Source organism: Aristolochia californica, unplaced genomic scaffold (genome assembly GCF_029961685.1).
Source record: "Aristolochia californica isolate CCGP_79_NKW_82.1479 unplaced genomic scaffold, dmAriCali1.0.hap1 SCAF_10, whole genome shotgun sequence".
In the NCBI taxonomy this organism is placed as follows: domain Eukaryota; kingdom Viridiplantae; phylum Streptophyta; class Magnoliopsida; order Piperales; family Aristolochiaceae; genus Aristolochia; species Aristolochia californica.
The window spans coordinates 29,621,650-29,642,083 of NW_027181771.1; the positions used below are offsets into that span (position 1 = coordinate 29,621,650).

Consider the following 20,434-nt stretch of genomic DNA (forward strand, 5'->3'; position numbering starts at 1 on the left):
AAAGTGGTTGAGCTTTCAAATCTCTCACCTTCCGTTCTGTTTGTGCTTATTAGTTTCTTCCCTTGCAAGGGTTTCTTTCCCTTCTGATCATTGCTAGTGGTTCTAACTTCCTAACTAAAAGAACCCCTGTAACGGCTACAAAGTCGCTGTAATTTTGAAAAAAAATTCTCATTGGCTTATAGCCCTCAATGAATTGCAGGTGAAATTGTTTATATAATAAGTAAGCCTGCTTGAAGTGGGACTGAAGAAAGCTGTCCGGCCCAGATGAAGAAAAAATAAAATAAAATAAAGCTTCTTTTGAATTGATCTCTGTAGGAGAGAAAGGACAGCTTTGTTTTAGTGAATGAAAGTTGAGAGCTTTCCACATGTGGTTCAGATCTTTGTTTTGCACTTTAAAACGAGGAAAAGAACGGGCTCAGAGTTCAGAGTCTTTTTAGGGTGGCTATCGCTTTGAGGGAGGGTCCACTGGTAGCAGGGTCAGTGATTATTGAGTTCCAGAAGAACAGACTCTACAGACTGGAGATTTTTCCCCACCTTGGCGGTTCAAATGTAAATGTCTAGGTGTTGTGACAATTAGGACCACAGTTTGGCCTTCAGGGATAGATCCACCCAACAAACGCACTGGAAGGCCCTTTTTTGCCCACAGGACACTGACACTTACCCCTTTTTTGCACTAGGTGAGAGAGAGCTAATCTCTTCTCCTATTCGGATCACGGACGGGGTCGGTTGGTGGCCAACTCTTGTTATTGTATGTGAAGTGGTCAATCCAGACCGGACGCCTCGAATATGTTTTCTCTTCTTTAAAAAGTCTCCATTCTCTTAAAGAGTGCCCCTTTTGATGGCAAGACATGATTGATAACGGCTAGCAATTTACTTCAAACGCTACAAAGACGCCATGTGCTGTTTAAATGTGGGGAATCTTTTTAGATTTTCCCTGTTGAAAGAACAAGTGTGGTGTCTTCTTCTTCTCCGTCTTCCATCGTCTCATATTTTGGAGTTTTCAGTCAGTCCAAGGGGAAGAGATCAGAAACTCGATCCAAAACTCAGTCAGTCATACCCTCATCTTAGTTCTTACGATTGGATAACCCTATCAACTCCAAGAGGACCTCTTCCCTTTCTGTAAATAAACTTAATTTGATCGTGTACAATATATTTAACTGTATAAATGTTCAAAAAAGATAGTAAGAGCACTATGGAGCAATTCTTATCTATCGTTCTTGGAAAGGTCTATCTGACTAAGAAATTCTACACAAAAATTAGTTCATTTTGCATAAAGAGATCTTCAACCAGGAGAGGCCGAAAAACACTTTCTTAACATCTTCCCATGAACATTGGGGCCATGAGCCCATGACAGTGAGTTTCACATGCATTTGAAACTGCTCACTTTAATCATGCAATCATGCAAACCAGGTTAGTTAAGAAAAAAATGCGGCAAGATTACCCAAAATTTATAGATACTCTGGCATTTTCGTGATCTCCAATATGAATAACTACAACTATGCAGCAGAAATTTGAAACCAAAAATCTTCTTGGACACTTGCATTACTTACAGCTGAACCAGATTTGTGAGCACACAAACTGCCCCTGTTGCTTGCTACGACAGGAAGGAGATGCTACTTCAGCCAACAGCCAAGATGCATGGATCACAAATAATGAGTGGCTTGATTAATAATGTGCTTTCCATCTCCAAAACCAGCTGTGTTTCATCTTCATCAAGCAAGTCACAAAATAAAGATGGGCTATAAGAAAAGTTTGGTGAAAACCAACTGAGAGTTCACCACCTCTAATTTAAAAATGGCAAATTCGACATAAACCAAGCTTTTATTTTTCCAGTCGTACACAACTTCTATATTATTGAAAAATTTACAATTACAAATGCCAAAAGAGACAGTTGCTGCCATAATATTTATCACCCCGAAAACTCCTCCATAAGTCCCTACCATTCACCATAAACACAATTAGAATAGAGTAGAACTGTTTACAGTGGCTAAAAACTAAGTGATAGAGACCAAGTAAGAAACCTGCGAGATGTATGGCTCAGCATCAGAACGTCGAAGAGAGTGTACTGAGTGTCGCGAAAGGGTAGTTTGAGCACTACTGAGTAATACATCACCAATATCATCAAGGACACGGACCTGGATGTAGGGGTCCTTAGGGGGGACCATATCCTAACAGAAGGATGATTTTCAGAATCAGAAGGATAAAAGTCAGCAGCTGATGTTTTGAAGGATACACTCTCAGGTATAACTATACAAAGTACTATTTAGACTTGAGATCACACATAAGAATCACTTGGACACACCAAACACAAGGCAAGCCTTGCATGAATGGATCTATGCCCTGAATGCAAATCGTCTAACAACCATAAATAGCTGATTGGTGGCCTGCAAGAAGGTAACTACAGTTGCAATCAGCTATAGGTATAACTAGAAATCCCATTACTAGGATGGGTAACTATTCTTTATGTGATTTGTTACACTTTGAGCTGAGCTGCAGTCAATATGCGGCATGCCCCTCTAAATGGTGGTTCAGGTGAGTGTGTGGGCATGTAGATGAGTGGGTGGGTGTGTGGGTGGAGGAGAGAGAGAAGGAGAAAGAGTGAGTGGGTGAGAGAGAGACCACAGTCAGCTCAAGATCCAATTCTGACATATATGATTCCAAAGCTAAAGAATGATTTTTAAAATAATCTCTTTCTGATTGGATGAGCTTTTGTTGGATTTCTTCAGGAAGTTCACGGCCAATTTTCCATCTCAAGCTACGAATTATCTCTAACCGGTCATACCTGCAGAGTCATAAGTCATAAACTTAACAGAATTATTATGAAATAGGTATTAGGGATCAGAGTAGCACTAGATGGAATATAGAATTAGTAAGCATACATCACATTTAAAGCTAAATAGAAACTGTTGACAAACAAGTACAAGGGCATTTGGATCATTTTACCTTTATCCTCACTCGTATATCTTGATGTAATCCCATTCCTTATGTTGAATTATGTCTATAGTCCAATTTTCATGTATATAGGACTTGTAGAATGGGAGATTTAAGGAGATTATGGTTTCACTTAAGTGAGGGGCATATTTGTAATTTCGATCAAATGTCTCTCTCTCTCTCTCTCTCTCTTTCTCTCTCCTTACGTTTTTCAGAAGCTATAAGTACTTACTTGTAAGCTTATTAGGGATCAGAGTAGCACAAGATGAAATATAAAACTACTAAGCATACAATCACATTTGAAGCTAAATAGAAACTAATAAGTACTTACATGTAAGCCATGAGACAACGTTTATTGCGGATTAAAGAAAGATGATGAATAACAGCACCAAAATGGTCAGAATTTTTGGTTGTCTGTATGTCCAGGCCTTCATCCTGTATTTTCCTGTAGTAACATAATGCAATAACGGATCAGGGTAAACCTGAGACCTTACTGCTACATAACAGTCTGAACATCAACTAGCATAAAAACACAAAAACAGAGAGCCTAGAAAGTGCAAACTGACACTTAGCTTCACATTATTGCACACATAGGGTTTGCTTTTAATGGCAAAGTCTTCTACACAAATTTGATGAGAATCAAACATGTATTGGTCTTATAAAGGATTTAGGGTCCTATAAAGGGTTTAGGGCCTTATAAAGACTCATACATGCAGAATCAGAATAAAAACACTGAAAAGGACTATATTGTGTAGGCATGTATGATGCATGCTTCATTACTTTTTAAAGAAATACGCATGCCTCATTATTCAAATCAGATCAGATAAACAGTTTTTTTCCCCAAAAGAGCATTGCAAACTCAGACATTTGGTAAAGTATGATCTTTTATTTCCATGGTGTGTGAGCATCCTACTGGGTGAATGTCATACTAGTGGACTGGAAATATGAAACGACAGGCTGAAAACTAAATTAGAGGTAAGAATAACATCCACTAAGAGGATGACACATTTCAAGTAAATATTTTACTTTCTAGGTAAAAGTAGAGCTTCCCTCTTTTGGATATAGAAACACATCATCCATGGATGTATCCATCGGCAAAATGGACATATCATAAGAAAATGCCACGGCTACCTCATTAAGGACTGAAGCTGAAGATGATGCTCGTTGCAATCTTGAATCACTTTATCAAATAGAACATTCTACAAAAACAACAGAACAGAATGAACATCATTACTAATGCAAATTTAGCAAACCTGAATCTGCAAAAAGTTGAAGACTTTCAACAAAATTTTAACACTCATGGACATGCATATGTATTTTTTTTCGTGGCATATGTACTTTCAAGATGCATACTAAACTGCTGTTAGATAACAAATCCCAGTGCTCACATATGTTCTACAATTCATAGCACTAAATTAGTTTGGGTATGGAAAGATCATGGACTTATTAGTTGAGAAAAAACTTCCTAAAGGTGGGCTATTCAATTTGCGATTAACGGAACCAACTTTGAGAACAAAGTCCAAAGCTATCTGTTTTTTTTTTTTTTTTTTTGTTTAATGACCTCTGCATGTGTTCTAAGTGGCCTAATTGTGTGCTCTAAAATCCATGCATATAAGCTCTATATATCTTAGGCCAAGTTGTCAGTTACACCTAGACAAGGTCTATGTCTCAGGTTAGTTGTCTGACAGAGAAAATGTTGTGTGAGAACAATCCTGCATTAGTCTAGCAGTTGGGACAAAGACTAATGCCTTCAGCTAGCATTTTTTAAAGAACCAGTTCAACTTCAACATGAACAAAATGAAGGAAGATACAAAGAAGGAAATGCAAAGGTTAAAAAAATAACTTAAAAAAATTGACAATCATTATCAAAAACAAAAAAGACGAAAAACAACATATGATATTAAAGAAAAGAAAAAAACCATTATCCAATTTTTTCTTTCCTTTCTTTTAATGTTGATTGCACACTCATACCCTACTCAGTCCTGAACCAAAGACCTTGCACTAGAAATCCCTGCTTGCAGCCATTGAGCACGAGGTCCAGTTCATCCACTTGTCCAATTTCAAGGTTGAAGAAAAAGACAAAAAAAACATAATAATCAACTATTTCCCACATAGTAATCTCCCTAATGATTTGGACAAACTGGGACAACTCATTAGCCACCATAAATCAACCATAGCACAAGCCAAGAGAGTTTTTAAGAAAAATAGTTCAGTTCAGTTGTTTTCATTTTCCTCTCTGAACATTTCATTATCAATTCATTGCAGAAATTTGGTTGCATGACCACCACCATGTAAATACAGTGAATCTTATGTTACACTCAAGTGTATAAGTCAACCTTCCTGATAGCCATATACAAACCCGTGCTGACAGCACCAAAGGAATAAGTGCTCCATGACCAGACAACCCAATAACAAATTCCTAATCCTGAAATCATCGTCAAGACAGAACTCATAGCACTGAAAGACTATAACATAACATTTGGATCCAAAAGCACCAATGTGGACTAAAATATCAGTAATTAATCTTATTGAAGCATCATTTTTAAGCAGTTAAACAGACAAATTAATCTCAAATCACTAGCTTATATATAGCACTGAAAGACTATAACATAACATTTGGATCCAAAAGCACCAGTATGGACTAACATATCAGTAATTAATCTTATTAAAGCATCATTTTTAAGCAGTTAAACAGACACAAAAATAATCTCAAATCACTAGCTTATATATTTACTAGCTCATCCAGTTCAACCAAATAAAAATACATCTTTTACAACCTCCAGAGGAAAACACGAATAATGCATCAAGTATGTAGTATGTGAAATCCAAAACACAAACAATTTCTTTGGTCTTCATTAAAAATTAACATCCAGAGTGCCATAAGATACACAACCGGAAATGTATATTTGCTTGCATAATGAAGTTAAGGATCAAATACAGGCTACAAGGGCCATGAGTCTGTTAACATTTGATTTGGTAAAATTATTTTGAAACTAGTGATATGACAGGCAATGAGTTTGTAAGTAGAATTGTGAGATTTTAGGGAGAGAGGAATCGAAGAAAATGAGAGAGAGAAAAAGGCAAGGAGCAGAAAGTGTTGTCGCTCATTTGGGAGAGAATCAGTTTAGGGATCGCACTCGATCTCTTCATCTTTTTACATATCACTTAGGTTACATACAAAAAGAGTCAGTACTCCTCTCTCTGATATAATATAATCCAGCATATCCCCAAGTTCATAAGCATGAAACATATAAAGGAAAAGAACAAGACCTAAAGTGAGTGAGGGAAAAAGACCAAACCACTCATAATTGCAAAATACACCTGAATAGTTTTTTTTTTTTTTACCTTTCTTAAACATTTTTGTATGACTAACTTACATTGAAACTAGTGAGATGTCCGCTTTCACTGCTAGCTAGTTCCCTCAAAAGTTTGCCAGCATTCCTTCCATACATCTTGGTTCTGCTATCACCAACCTAAGGCTTCTTTGAAACTGTAGTTACCAAATTAAGAACAGCAACATAGAAGCACAAAACATAAATATAAAACAAACATATATAAGATAAATACATGTGCATAGCTTCAATAGCCACTCAAACAGGCAAAACAATTGAATGTGCGAACAATTTTTTAAGGTTTTCCAATAATCTCAGATTTTTTTTTTTCATGCACGAGATATTGCTTTGAACCACATCTGGAAGTTTGTTTTAAACTAAATTTTCCATAGGTGACACATCTCAATTAGATTACATTCTAACTACCAAATTTGCTAAAGTCACATGTCTAGGGGTATTTTGGTTTTTTTATATATGATGTATGAGTCTGTAGGAGTGTTAGTTAGATTGTTTTTTTTATATGTGATGTATGAGTCTGTAGAAGTGTTAGTTAGATTGGGTTAATTTTAGAAGTCTACGCTTCAAATTGTGTGTTATTTGGATAAGTAGTTAGTGAGTTATGTAGTGTTGAACCATAAGGGGTATTTTTTTTAAAATGACATTAAGTCTAACTTAAGTAAAATAAAAGGAGAAAGAGGACGTGAGTCTCTCCAACCAGAGTGCAATTAACGCACTTCTTTCTTTCTCTATACTCTCTTCCCTCTTACCATCCTTACTTCTCTTATTTTTAACCTTTTTACATGGTATCAAAGCAATTGATCTGATTACTATGAGCCCTCAGCATTAATCTTTTTTCTCTCAAGTCTACAACTCTTCCAGAAAGAAGGATATCCTTAAATTACTGCTGATTTGAGGTAAAGATTCGGGTTTTTTTTAGTTTGTACCATAACCTTAGGGTTAATCGCTAGTGTTGCCAATTGAGCAGTTATTTATGTTTTTTGTGCTCCTAGAGGCTTGTTAGTGGTTGTTTCTTCCCTCCACCTGTGCAGATTCCATATCAGAGTTTGGAACTGCATCAACTGCAAAATTCCTTGAAAATGGATTACTTAAGGTGATTTTTTTTATATAAAGGAGTGTTGTGTCTTGTTGAAGTGTTGACTAACTAAAGCCCAAAATTTTGTTTATTTTGTCTGGGGGTCATCATCTGCACAGGGTGTTTTAGTGCAAGTGTATGATCTTTGTGTCAATTGCTTGCAAGTTCTTATTGCATTTGAAGAATTTTGGGAGTCAAGTCTGATTTCAGTGAAGTTGTCTCTTCAGTAAGATATGGCATGCTTTCAAAAGGGATGCACTTTTAATCGCTACCAAAAAACTGAGTGGATCAAACTACTAAGTTGGGCTAAATCTGTCAAAATCTACCTTCAAGCCAAGAGGAAAGCAAATTATCTGCTAGAAGATCCTCCCTAACCACTTACTGATGATTGGGAGGCTGAGGATAAACAGGTTACGACCAGGCTACTGAATAGCATGGAATTAAGGTTCAAAAGGCAGGTTATGAATTGTGAAACTTTCACACACAGTTGGACAGTTCTGGAGTCACTTTATACTCAAGAGAGCAATTTATCTAGAGTCTATCTGTTGTATGCTCAGTTGTTTGCACTAAAAAGGGGAGATAAGTCTATGATTGATTATTTTGATGGGTTACATCGGATTCTACAAGAAATTGAGAAATATCACCCATCATTACAAACGAAACAAACCTTCCAAAGCAGTGTGGTAAAGCTATAAGTGGCTAAATTTCTGGATGATTTAGGATCTAAGGATGATGCAGTCAGAGCCCAAATTCTTGCAGCTACAGATGTACCATCACCTAACAAGGTGTTTAATCGAGTTGTTCAAGTTGAAATAGTTGTAGTTCCACCTAGTAGCAAAAGAAATAAAGAAACAGAAAGTGCTGCCCTTATTATTCTACCAGCAAAGCAGCTCTCAGATTCTACAGGTAGACCTGACCGAGGTGGTTGTGGTAGGAGTACAGATAATTCTAGTCGAGGCAAAGGTCATAGAGAGATTAGTGGTGACAGGAGATATGCTCATTGTGGGCACACCAACCACTACTCAAACAAATGTTGGGACAAGTGTGGTAAACAAGCCTGGGCAAACTCAAGTACTAAAGAAAGTGGGCAACCCATGCCTACTGGATCAATTGGAATTATTCTTAGTGCACCTGATAAGCTTCAACATATGGCTCAATCGACTGCTTTCCTATCTGTGAATCAGACTGTTCCCAATGCTACAGTCACTATGGCCAGTTCGAGTATGTCTGCACTTCATGCGACTCCAATCTATTCATGGATCATCAGGTGCTTTTCTACACATGTTAGGCATGCGTAATGTGTTTTCTTCACTTAACCAATTGACTCCTTTTAAGAATGTTAGACCAGCAGATAGTTCTCACTTTTCTATTAGTGGTGTTGGGACAATTAATCTTACTTTATCGTTGTCTTTGGATTCTGTGTTGTTTGTTCCTAAATTTCCAGTCAATTTGCTGTCTATGAGTCAACTAACCAAGGTTTTTACAATGTTTAATAATGTTCTATCTTACTCACTATCTTTCAACACCTTCAAATGAGAAAGACGATTGGTTCAATGCATGAGAAAGAGGACTCTACTAGTTGGAAGGATCAATTACTCAATCCCCGTCAATGCTTCAGACTATAGCATCATCCTTCCAGTGGCATTTGAGACTTGGACATCTCTCTCCAGAGAAGCTTCATCAATTATTTCCAGAGTTGCTTTCTACTTTATCTTTTCAGTGTGACTCATGTCAAGTTGGGAAGCACCGTAAATTATCCTTTCCCTCTCGCGCACAGCGTAGTTGAAACCTATTTGAGATTGTTCACTTAGATGTTTGGAGTCTATATCAGATACCAAATCTTTTTAATTATCATTACTTTGTTTCCTTTATCGATGATTATAGTAGAGTAACTTGGGTATATCTCCTTCAAGAGAAATCAGACATATTTCATGTATTTTTAATTATATAATGAAATAAAAAATTAATTTTGTGTTTCACTTTGTATCTTACACATTGACAATGGGCTTGAATAGATGAATAATCAATTTGATTCCTTTTGTTTTACTAATGATATTATCCACAATCATCATGTGTATATACGCCTCAAAAAAAGAGTTTGGTCAAGAGAAAGTACAGCCACTTACTTGATGTGGATCGTACTATATTATTTCAAATAAAGATTCCAAAACATTATTGGGGTGAGGTTGTTCTCATAGCATTTTTTAGTAAATAGAATGTCATCCTCTGTACTTGGTGGACAAGAACCACTACTGTGTTCTCAAACTTGAATGTGAGTTATTTCCTTTTTGTTCATGTGTATTTGGTTAGTATCATATGATCATATTCTCGGTCTATCTTTTGATAACTTATCTCCTAGAGCTGTTAAATGTGTCTTCCTCGGGTATTCGAATTCTCAAAAATGGTAGAAAATGCTACTATACATCCTCTCATTTTAGGTATTCTCTCCAAATGTGTCCATAGATGTAACCTTTCTTGAGAACATTCCTTATTTTTCTCATGCTATTGAGTTTGCTACTATTCCTATGGATAATGAGGTTGTTACTCCACTTCCTGTGGAGGATGTTCCAAGTATTGTATTAGTTCCAACAGTTGTTCCAGAACCACCAAAGCCATTGCAGGTATATAATCAACGAGTACCTTCCAAGAATACTATTACATTGCATCCTCCTCCACCCATGCCAGCGCCTTCCTCTTCAGAAGTTCCTACAACAAGTGATTTGCATCTCCCTACGTCTATTTGTTAAGGTGTTTATTCTTGCACACAAAAAGATACAAAGTATCCCATTTCAAAATTTGTTTCTTTTGCTAACTTGTTTGAGGCCTTGGATGTTAAAATGGAAACATTAATTGATAGCAGAACGTTGTGAGCCACCGCCTGATGCTACTATTTTAGGATGTAGGTGGGTGTATGCAATCAAATATAAGGCAAATGGTACCATTGAGCGGTATAAAGCCAAACTAGTGGCAAACTGTTACACATAGAAGTATGGTCATGAATGTTTTTTAGACCTTCTCAACGATTGCCCGGTTGTCTTTTGTCCGAATTCCAATCTCTACTTCAGTTAATCTAACCGTGATATCAACTTAACATTAAAAATATTTTTTTTGTATGGGGATCTAGTTGAAGAAGTCTATATGAAATAACCTCCTGCTTATGATGTTCAAGAAAAAATTACAAAAGTATGCCGATTGCACAAAGCTATTTGTAGTCTTAAACAAAGTCCAAGAGCGTAGTTTGAAAAATTTAGCTGTGTGGTGATGTCCTTGGGTTTTAAGAGGAGCCATTGCGATCACTCCTTGCTTGTGTTAATGGTGTCCTAGAATTGTGGTTTTAATTATGTATGTTGACGATATAGTGTTGTTAGGTAGTGACAAAAAGGGTATCAACAAAGTTAAAGAACATCTGGCTAATCATTTCCAAATAAAGGACCTAGAGACACTTAAATACTTCTTTGGACTTGAAGTAGCAAGAAGCACAGTAGGTATTGTTTTGACTCAAAGACCGAATGTGACTAACATGTTACATGAGAATGGGTTGTTAGGAGCCAAAGGTGTTGATATGGAAGTTGGCAATAATCTACATGATGAGAGCAATGATGAACTCCACATGTACAGAAAACTGGTGAGCAGGCTTATTTATGCCATAGTGACCAGACCTGATATAGCATTTGAATTGTGTGTGATTAGCTAGTTTATGCAACACCCAAGAAGGATTCATCTAGAAGTTATCGAGAATATTGTGATACCTGAAAGGTGCACCAATAAAAGGGTTACTGTATGAGTCATGCGGACACTTGCAGGTTGTAGGATATTCTGATGTTGACTATGCTGACTATGCTGGTTCAAAACTAGATAGAAGATCCATATCAGGGTACCGTGTATTTGCTGGAGGAAACTTAGTAAATTGGAAAAGTAAAAAGCATGTTGTTGTTTTCCATTCTAGGGTTGACGTTGAGTATAGAACAATGGCGCATATAGTTAGTGAGCTCCTATGGGTAAAATTTGTGCTACATGAATTATATACTCCAAAAAAGGTATGACTATGTACTGTGACAACCAAATTACTATCTTCATCACGAATAACCTTATATTTCATGAAAGGACTAAACATGTGGAGATTTATTGATGTAGTTATAAATATTACTATGGTCACTCCTTATGTCAAATCTTATGATCAACTTGGTGATGTATTTACCAAAGCTCTTGAAAAAAGAGACCATGGGATGTTTTGTAAGAAGTTAGGGCTCCTAAGTATATATGCTCCAGCTTGAAAGGGAGTGAAAAAGTTACGTGTGTAGGGTTATTTTGGTCTTTTACATATGATGTATGAGTTCATAGGAGTGTTGGGTAGATTGGATTAATGTTAGAAGTCTATGGTTCAAATTGTATGTTATTTGAATATGTATAGTGAGTTATGTAGTGTTCAACCTTAAGAAGCATTTTTGTAAAAGACATAAGTCTCCCCAACCAGAGTGCAAGCCTTTCTCTTCCCTATCATTCCTCTTCTCTACCCTTCTCTTATTTTTAACCTTTTTACAAAATTTTCATGACTTTCTTGCTATCTCCTCTAAATTTGACTCTTTTTTAGTTTTAATTTTAATCTTATGTGTTCACAATCTTAATTTTAACTTAATGTGCAAAATTAATTTCACAATCAATTGAATCCACAAATGAAATATAGAAATTTTATAGTGGTTCACAATCTTATCTTGGATAGCTAATCCACACCATACGTGTTTTGCACCTCGGATTTCAACTACTACGTTTAGGTTGTCAAACAGTATTTATAGCAAATTGCCCATAAGGCCAATTATAATGTTACCCAGACAAGGACTTAGGCTACTTAATTGACCATAATAGACAGTTCACATAAACTCATCTTCACATTGGATTGTAGCAATAAACTAGGTACACAACCTAGAAAAGGGGTTTTCAACAACTAACTAGGCAATCTTGCAACGATCCACACAAAAATTTGCTACAACAACTCACTAGGCACACAGGCCTAGACTAAGAATAAGATTTTCAACACTGCCTACCTATAAAAAGATTTATAGCTTAGCAGCAACGGTAACAAGGCTTCTCAACCTTTTCCCTCAAGGAATACATTAGCCAACTAAGTAACAACTTAAATCCACAAAGAATTTTAAAACAACAAATGCACAACCACACAAGTTACACTCAATCAAGTTGACATGAGGGGACGGTCTTGCTTACACTTCAACCCAACACAAAAACATCTCAATTGGCAATCTGAAAGCAATAAAAGAAAATTTATGATAAGAATCTACTAGTAAAAACTGTAAAAGAGTTAAACAGAAAAAATAAATAAAACACAAACATTTATTACTAAATGGAAATAGTTACGTCAACACTACACTTAGGCTGTGTAAATTAAGAATAGAATGAGAGGACTGTTAACATATTTCAGAAAGAAACATACATATTATAATTGGAGAAAGATTTTTCTTTCAAAATCTATGCTAAAGTAAATCTTCAAAAGGATAGAAAGAACTCAGATTTACCAAATTTTGGGGGAATAATTACGACTTTGTGAGCATCAAAGTTCATCCAAGGAGACAAAAAGTTGGACAAATCCAACTGAGTATGACATTGACTAAAAGTAAAAGCATACTAAAAATCTAGAGTGTTAGAGAATAGCTTCTAAAAAAAATATATCTTCAAGACTAAATAAATTTTACGTTTAAATTTATCACAAAAACAGCATTGACTTGTTGGAAGATGGGCTCAAGCCCACGAGTTCAAGACAAGAAGCCCACACGTCAAAGGAGTGGCATATGTGTAAAATATGGTACTTTCCATAAAGATGGTATAGAAGTGTAAATATGTATTTCTTTTATGTCTTTTGTTTTATCAAGTTGTAGCCCTAAGGGTATTGTAAAACTATAAATAATGGCATTAGCTAAGAGGTAGGGCATTGAAACACTCTCCTCTCTTCCCACAAATTTGTCCAACCCTCATTTTTCTTTTTGACGCAACCCTCTTCTCCCTTAATCCAAACTCTCTTCTTCCATGTTCTTCTTCTTCTCTTCTCCTTCTCTCTTCTTCTTCTTCTTCTTCTTCTTCTTTCTTATTGATCTAAAGTTCCTTTCATGAGATCCTAAATTCTACATGGTATCAGAGCAAGGAGTTTAGGATCTCTTCATGGAGTTATTATGAAATCTGTTCAAGAAGTTGTAAAAGGAGTTCAGTCATAAAGAGATAAGTTCATCATCTTCTTATTTACATTTTTTTTGTTTCCTTTTCTTATTTACATACTCTTTTTTACTGTTTTTCTTTACTTCTTGAATTTTGAGTCACATCAAGTCGAGATAAATCTTTATATGTTGTAAAGATTTATTTCTATGACTAAATTGATGTTATAATCTTGACTCCTTGTAAATCAATTACAAGAGTGATCAAGACCATTTGCTGTTTGCATCTTATTAAGATTGATGGGTGAAATTCAATTACCTTTATGTAATTTGGATCCATCTCATTTGAGGTAGAATTCCAGCACATGTTGTTGTATCTTCTCCTACTTTAGGTTGCTCATGAGTTTGTGTTATGTTGTTGGATGCCCATTATATGTTTGATGAAATGCCAACAACCATTTACCCTTTGTAGTTCCATTTTTTTTTAACTTCAATAATTGAATTTTTTCTTAAGTTGGAGTCTCCCATGAGCTGAAGATAAATCTCTTCCAAGTGTCTTGGTTTGTCGTTAAATCTTCTCTAAATTTTTGTCTATTGCTCGTTTGTGTTGGAGTTTGGATTAAGGTCTAATCGGTTGCATCTACTTTTTTCTCTTTGTTCTTATGAATACAAGAGAAGTTGAGTGATGGCTGGATGTTATTATCACTTTCTAAAGGCACAAATTTGTTGATAATTTGGTGTTTGCCCTTGTGAAAGAAATTGGTTCTTGTTCTCTTTTGCTGGTGATTGATTTGGTCTACGGGTTCTTCAAATTACATAGAGTAATTGTTCTTTAAAGAAGGCTTTTTCCCTTGACCTCCATATTTTACTTGCCTCATCATGGAGATTGGATACAATAGTAATAAGAATGATATACTCCGTATTACTACAATTCCCCTTAGAGGTCTCTCCAATTACATGAGCTGGTCACAATCGGTTCGGAGGGTTCTTATTACTCGTGACCTCTTGAGCCACGTTGTTAACTTTCCTCCTCTGATTGATGAAGAAGATGCATCCTACCACAAGTGGGTTAAGGATGATAACATGGTGATAAGTTGGCTCATTAATAGCATAGAAGAGCAGGTGGCCAACAATGTGGTCCACTTGGAAACCGCCAAGAACATATGGGACACTTGTGCCAAGCTTTACTCAAGCACTGCTTCATTACAAAAAATATATGATATCTTACAAAACATGTTACATACGAAACATGGAGATAATATTCACGAATTTTTGGCACGGTTTCGCGGTCTTCTTCAAGAATGGAAACTAGCTCAGCCATATTCCATTGATATTGCCATTCAAGAACGACAAAGAGAAGCTTTGGCAGCAGCCATTTGCTTATCGAATATTAAACCATACCTAGAGGTGGCCAAAACTCAACTTCTAAGTTCTTCTGCTCTTCCATCCTTCGATGATATTAGTGCTACATTACTTAGGATACCGGATCCATCCCCTCCTATTGATGCTCCATCGGCGATGTTCTCTGGCAATCGGGGAACATCTTCCTCATCCCGATGACGGGCCAGAAATATGAGAGGGGGTCGAACTATGAGAGGGGCTGAAAATAGTGGTGGTAGAATGGGTCAGAATTCTTTTCGTACTGAGCCTCAACTTTGCACTTATTATGGCCATCAGAACCGCTTTGTGGCATCATGCTAGAAACTTCATGGCAAGCCTGATTGGGCCACAGCTAACCCAGTCTCAGTTAATATTGAGAAAAATGAAGATAAGGCTGAATCATTATCCGGAAATGTGACTCTTACGGCTGAAGACTATGCTGCATTTCAGAAAATGAAGTCCTTCATGGAATCATTTATTCTCTCATCATCTACTGCTGCCACTACTATTGCCTCAGGTATGCTTTCTTCTTCTTCTTCCTCTTGTATCATTGACTCCGGGGCCTCCAAACATCTATCAGGTAACAAACACTTGTTGCAGTCCTTATCTCCTTATTATCCTCATAAATTTGTTACTATTGCTGATGGTACCCAAACCAAGGTCCTTGGCAAAGGTTCTTCCTCTCTTACCTCATCTATTCCCCTTTAAGATGTTTTGTTTGTTCCTCAATTTCCTTTAAATTTGCTCTCGGTTAGCCAATTGACCAAACAATTAAATTGCTCTATCACCTTCTCACTGTCTTCTTGTGTCTTTCAGGATCTCACTACGAAGCTGGTGATTGGTGGCGGCTATGAAAATGGGGGTTTGTACTACTTCACTCTTCCACCATTAGCTGCATTATCGTCCACTATATTTGAGGGCCAACTTTGGCACAACCGACTTGGTCATCTGTCTACCCCTTCACTTTGTTCTTTGGTTCCATCTTTAAAAGGACTTTCTAATATCAGTTGTGAGGTTTGTCAATTAAGTAAACATGTCAAGAGTACATATTCTCCTCGTCTTACAACTACAAGTACTACTCTATTTGAGCTAATATATTCTGATGTATGGGGCCCGTAATGTGTCTCAAATATTTCCCAAGTTAAATATTTTGTCATTTTTGTTGATGATTTTACTCAAGTGACTTGGTTATATCTATTTAAAGAGTGTTCTGACATTCTTCCTTTGTTTAAAAATTTTCATGCTATGGTCTTGACACAATTTGGGAAGAAAATTCAAACCCTTAGATCTGATAATGCTAAGGAATACATATCTCATGACTTCAAATCATTTTGTGAGAGTAATGGGTTTATTCATCAAACATCATGTGCCTATACTCCTCAACAAAATGGTGTTGCTGAAAGGAAGAATCGTCATCTTCTTGAAGTTGCTCGGGGCCTCCTCTACTCCATGAAGGTACCATATTTCTATTGGCCTCATGCTATACTTACAGCATGCTTTCTCATTAATAGGTTACCTTCATCAATCCTTCATCATAAAACTCCTTACTCTGTGTTATTTAATGGTGAAGATCTTTTTTCTCTTCCTTTGAAAGTGTTTGGATGTACGTGTTTTGTTCATGTTATATTTCCACATAAAAATAAACTTGATCCTCAGTCTATGAAGTGCATTTTTTTGGGATACTCTCGTACCCAGAAAGGCTATGTCTGTTACAATCCTACCCTTCGGAGAATGTTTATCTCTAGGGATGTGACATTCTTTGAGGACACTCCCTTCTACTCCTCCCATGATGCTCCTCCAGGATGGACTTGTCCTTCTACTACTCCTTGTCCGCTTGTGCCATTCAATCTTGAAGTGGATACATCCCCTGATACACCGGCCGTACCTTCACCTGTGGAGTTGTCGGATCCACCCGAGGTAAGTCCTTCTCCTCCTATGTATGGGCCTGAATTTGATACTCGGCCTATTGCTTTAAGAAAAGAACGTCGCTCCTGTACTACTTCGCATCCTATCTCAAATTTTATGTCTCACCATCGCTTGTCGTCCGAGTATTTTAAGTTTCTTGCGTCCCTTTCTTCTAGTTCCGTTCCGCAATCGTATCAGGAGGTCCACATCCAGGATGGAAGGCGGCTATGGATGAAGAAATGCACGCCTTATTCGAAAACCAAACCTGGTACTTAACATCACTCCCGAAAGGTAAAAGACCGATTGGTTGTCGATGGGTTTTTCGGTGAAACATAATCCGGATGGATCGGTTGCTCGTCTTAAAGCTCGACTGGTTGCTAAGGGCTATACGCAGTGCTATGGGATAGATTATGAGGAGACCTTCTCTCCTATTGCAAAATTGAATTCAGTACGCATCATCTTATCTATTGCTGCTAACTCCTCATGGCCCGTCTATCAGTTGGATGTTAAAAATGTTTTTTTAAATTGTGATATTAGTGAGGAAATTTATGTGGTTCAACCACCTAGTTATGTGGTTGAGGGGGAATCAGTATACCGGTTAAAAAAGTCTTTATATGGGCTTAAGCAGTCCACTCGGGCTTGGTTTGATAAATTTAGTCAAACACTCCTACGGTTTGGTTTTCATCGGTGCTTAGTTGATCATTCCGTATATTATAAAGATACGGCCAAAGGGAAAATATTATTGGCCGTATACGTGGATGATATTATCTTAACCGGTGACGATGCTTTGAGCATACAAGAGGTGAAACAGATGATATGTCAGGAATTCAAGACTAAAGACCTTGGTATGCTTAAATATTTTTTGGGTATAGAAGTTCTTCAATCCAAACATGGGATAATATTGTCTCAAAGGAAATATGTCTTGGATCCCCTTGAAGAAACAGGAATGAAGGGTTGTAGACCAGTTGACACACCTATGGATACAAATGTAAAATTATGTGCCACAAATGAAGAAGATATTGATATTGGCAAATATCAAAGACTCGTGGGAAAACTGATTTATCTCACGGTAACTAGGCCAGACATATCATATGTTGTAAGTGTGGTGAGTCAATTCATGCACAAACCACAAATTACCCACTGGCAAGCTTTAGAGAGAATATTACGTTATCTAAAAGGAGCTCCAGGAAGAGGATTGCTGTATAAAAAACATGGGCACTTCAACATAGAAGGCTTCTCAGATGCAGATTGGGTAGGATCTCCTGATGATAGAAAATTTACATCAGGATATTGTACTCTGGTTGGGGGAAACTTGGTTACATGGAAAAGTAAGAAGCAAAATGTGGTTGCAAGATCTAGTGCCAAAACAGAATACAAAGCTATGGCCCATACCGTTAGTGAACTTTTATGGATTAGAACCCTTCTTACCGAACTAGGTTTTTATAAAAAGGGGTCCATGAATCTGCATTGTGATAATCAAGCAGCCATTCATATCACTTCAAATCCAGTTTTTCATGAAAGAACTAAACATATTGAGGTGGATTGTCATTTTATACGGGAGAAATTTCAAGCAGGAATAATCTCTCTCAAACATGTGTCATCTCAATAGCAAGTAGCTAATATTCTCACTAAACCCGTTACATCTAAAATCCTATCGTTTATATGTGGCAAGCTGGGTATTTATGATGTCTTTTCTCCTCCAGCTTGAGGGGGAGTGTTGGAAGATGGGCTCAAGCCCACGAGCTCAAGACAAAAAGCCCACACATCAAAGGAGTGGCATATGTGTAAAATATGGTACTTTCCATAAAGATGGCATAGAAGTGTAAATATGTATTCCTTTTATGTCTTTTGTTTTATCAAGTTGTAACCCTAAGGGTATTGTAAAACTATAAATAAAGGCATTGGCTAAGAGGTAGGGCATTGAAGCACTCTCCTCTCTTTCCACAAATATGTCCAGCCCTCATTTTTCTTTTTGACGCAACCCTCTTCTCCCTTAATCCAAACTCTCTTCTTCCACGTTCTTCTTCTTCTCTTCTCCTTCTCTCTTCTTCTTCTTCTTTCTTGTTGATCTAAAGTTCCTTTCATGAGATCCTAAATTCTACATGACTAAATAAAAAAGGATAAAAAAATAGACCTAAATAACTAAAAGTGGGTTGAAATTACTAACAAATAGAGTTCGTGAAGGAGTATGGGACACAACTAATAAATCAAGATTACATATTATCATATATCCAAATAGAGAATTAAAAGTTATAATAAAACATTAAAATTTGAACATATAATTTGTAAACACCAAATTTTATAAAAATTTAAGAAAAAAAGAGAGACAACAAGATTGAAAAGTAAATTATCACTAAAAACATGAAAACTAGAAAGAGTAGAAGCAAAAAGCTTGAAATTAAGAAACCCAAGACTTTGAATAAATTGGAATGAATGGACAAACGAATGGAATTTTTAATCAGCTAAATCATTCAGACAAATTTAGCATTAAAATAGCGAAGTATAAGAAAGAGAAACTCTTAAGCCTCCTAAGAAATAAGTACTAAACTAACTGTGATAAAAAATAAAAAATAAAATTATATCAGATATCTATTATTAAGGATGTTCTTGCAAATGGAGTCTCTAGCTTCCTATCTGCATTTCAGATTTTCTGATTTAAGCACAGAGAATGACAGTGAGAAAGGGTGTCTTCCACCGGGTTCCCCTCTTCTGCTGGGAGACGCTTCAAATCAAGTAGAAGAAGTAATAGCAAAGATAAAGAGAAAAAAAAAACACCTACAAAACGAAGATTGTTCGACTCACTTCCACCAACGAAAAGACAAAACAACAAAACCCTTGCCTTGTCTTGTAGATTGCTGTGCGGTCAGCGAAGATACCGAAATAAACACGCGCAGAGCTTCCGCAAGATCGTCTGAATAGAAGAATGAGAAGGTCGGATGGAAGAGCGAGAAGGGCTTGGAGAATAGGGTTTAAAAACGAAATAAAAATGCAAATGAAAACATTGAAGATGCACAATTAGCCCTACAAAGTGCTCGTCTCATGGGAATTATTACAGAGAACGGGGCAAGGGCAAATCATGATGAACAGCCTGCAAACCCAAATTGTGGAAAATGGTAGCAAGAAAGATCCCCAATGGGAAGAGCGACAGGGATCAAAGGAAGACCAGAATTGTCGAAGAGTACAAGGAATCAAAGAAGGAAAGGAGCGGCTAGAGGAAGGCGTCTGAAGAAGCGCGGGAGGGAAATTTGAAGGAAAACAAGCGGTAACCCTCTCCTTATTTCAGCTGTTGGATCTAAATAGCACCGATCTAACGGATTGTAATTAAAATGCTCGCCGACTAACCAATACGCAGACTCGGAAAGCCATCGGGCGGGTTTTAGAAAATAGAAGCTAGTGGAAGTACCAGTTGGAAGCAGCGACGGGAGTCTCGGAAATCCAGACTCGGAATCTCGATCTGATGCGGAGTAAAAAAATGTTTTAAATCCAAAAAATTACTAAAATTTAATTCATTTCATTTTATTTATGTTAATATATATATATATTTGGTTGAATGCAAAAAATACGGGAGGTGTAACGATCCTACATTGTTTCCCTCCCAGCTGTTCTGAATAGTATATTCGCACATGTCCCCACGT

General features: G+C 36.8%; 1 protein-coding gene across 6 annotated transcripts; it reads right to left on the bottom strand.

Annotated features, from left to right (window-relative positions):
• Positions 1–1,643: 1,643 nt before the first annotated feature.
• LOC137942323 (uncharacterized) lies at positions 1,644–20,236 on the bottom strand. 6 transcript variants are annotated; one of them, XM_068787981.1, is made up of 8 exons: positions 20,203–20,236; positions 12,577–12,612; positions 6,309–6,421; positions 4,063–4,130; positions 3,263–3,376; positions 2,620–2,782; positions 2,022–2,168; positions 1,644–1,936 (listed from the first exon to the last, which is right to left on the bottom strand). In XM_068787981.1, exons 3-8 carry the CDS (start codon positions 6,381–6,383, stop codon positions 1,910–1,912), a joined length of 594 nt encoding a protein of 197 aa, XP_068644082.1. In that variant the 5' UTR covers positions 6,384–6,421; positions 12,577–12,612; positions 20,203–20,236; the 3' UTR covers positions 1,644–1,909. The 6 variants fall into 6 exon arrangements, with proteins under 6 accessions (XP_068644082.1, XP_068644078.1, XP_068644080.1 ...); XM_068787977.1 differs by having other exon boundaries at positions 6,309–6,390; positions 19,639–20,224; XM_068787979.1 differs by having other exon boundaries at positions 19,639–20,224.
• Positions 20,237–20,434: the final 198 nt, after the last annotated feature.

Bases quoted from the DNA above. Each gene is read 5' to 3' on its own strand.
- LOC137942323 (XM_068787977.1), bottom strand. From the start codon at position 12,599: ATGTTTTTGTGTTGGGTTGAAGT. The intron at 4,131-6,308 runs GTAAGTTAGTCA...TTGTTTTTGTAG, and splicing joins GACATCTCACTAGTTTCAAT to AATGTTCTATTTGATAAAGT. The intron at 2,783-3,262 runs GTAAGTACTTAT...ATGACTCTGCAG, and splicing joins CGTTGTCTCATGGCTTACAT to GTATGACCGGTTAGAGATAA.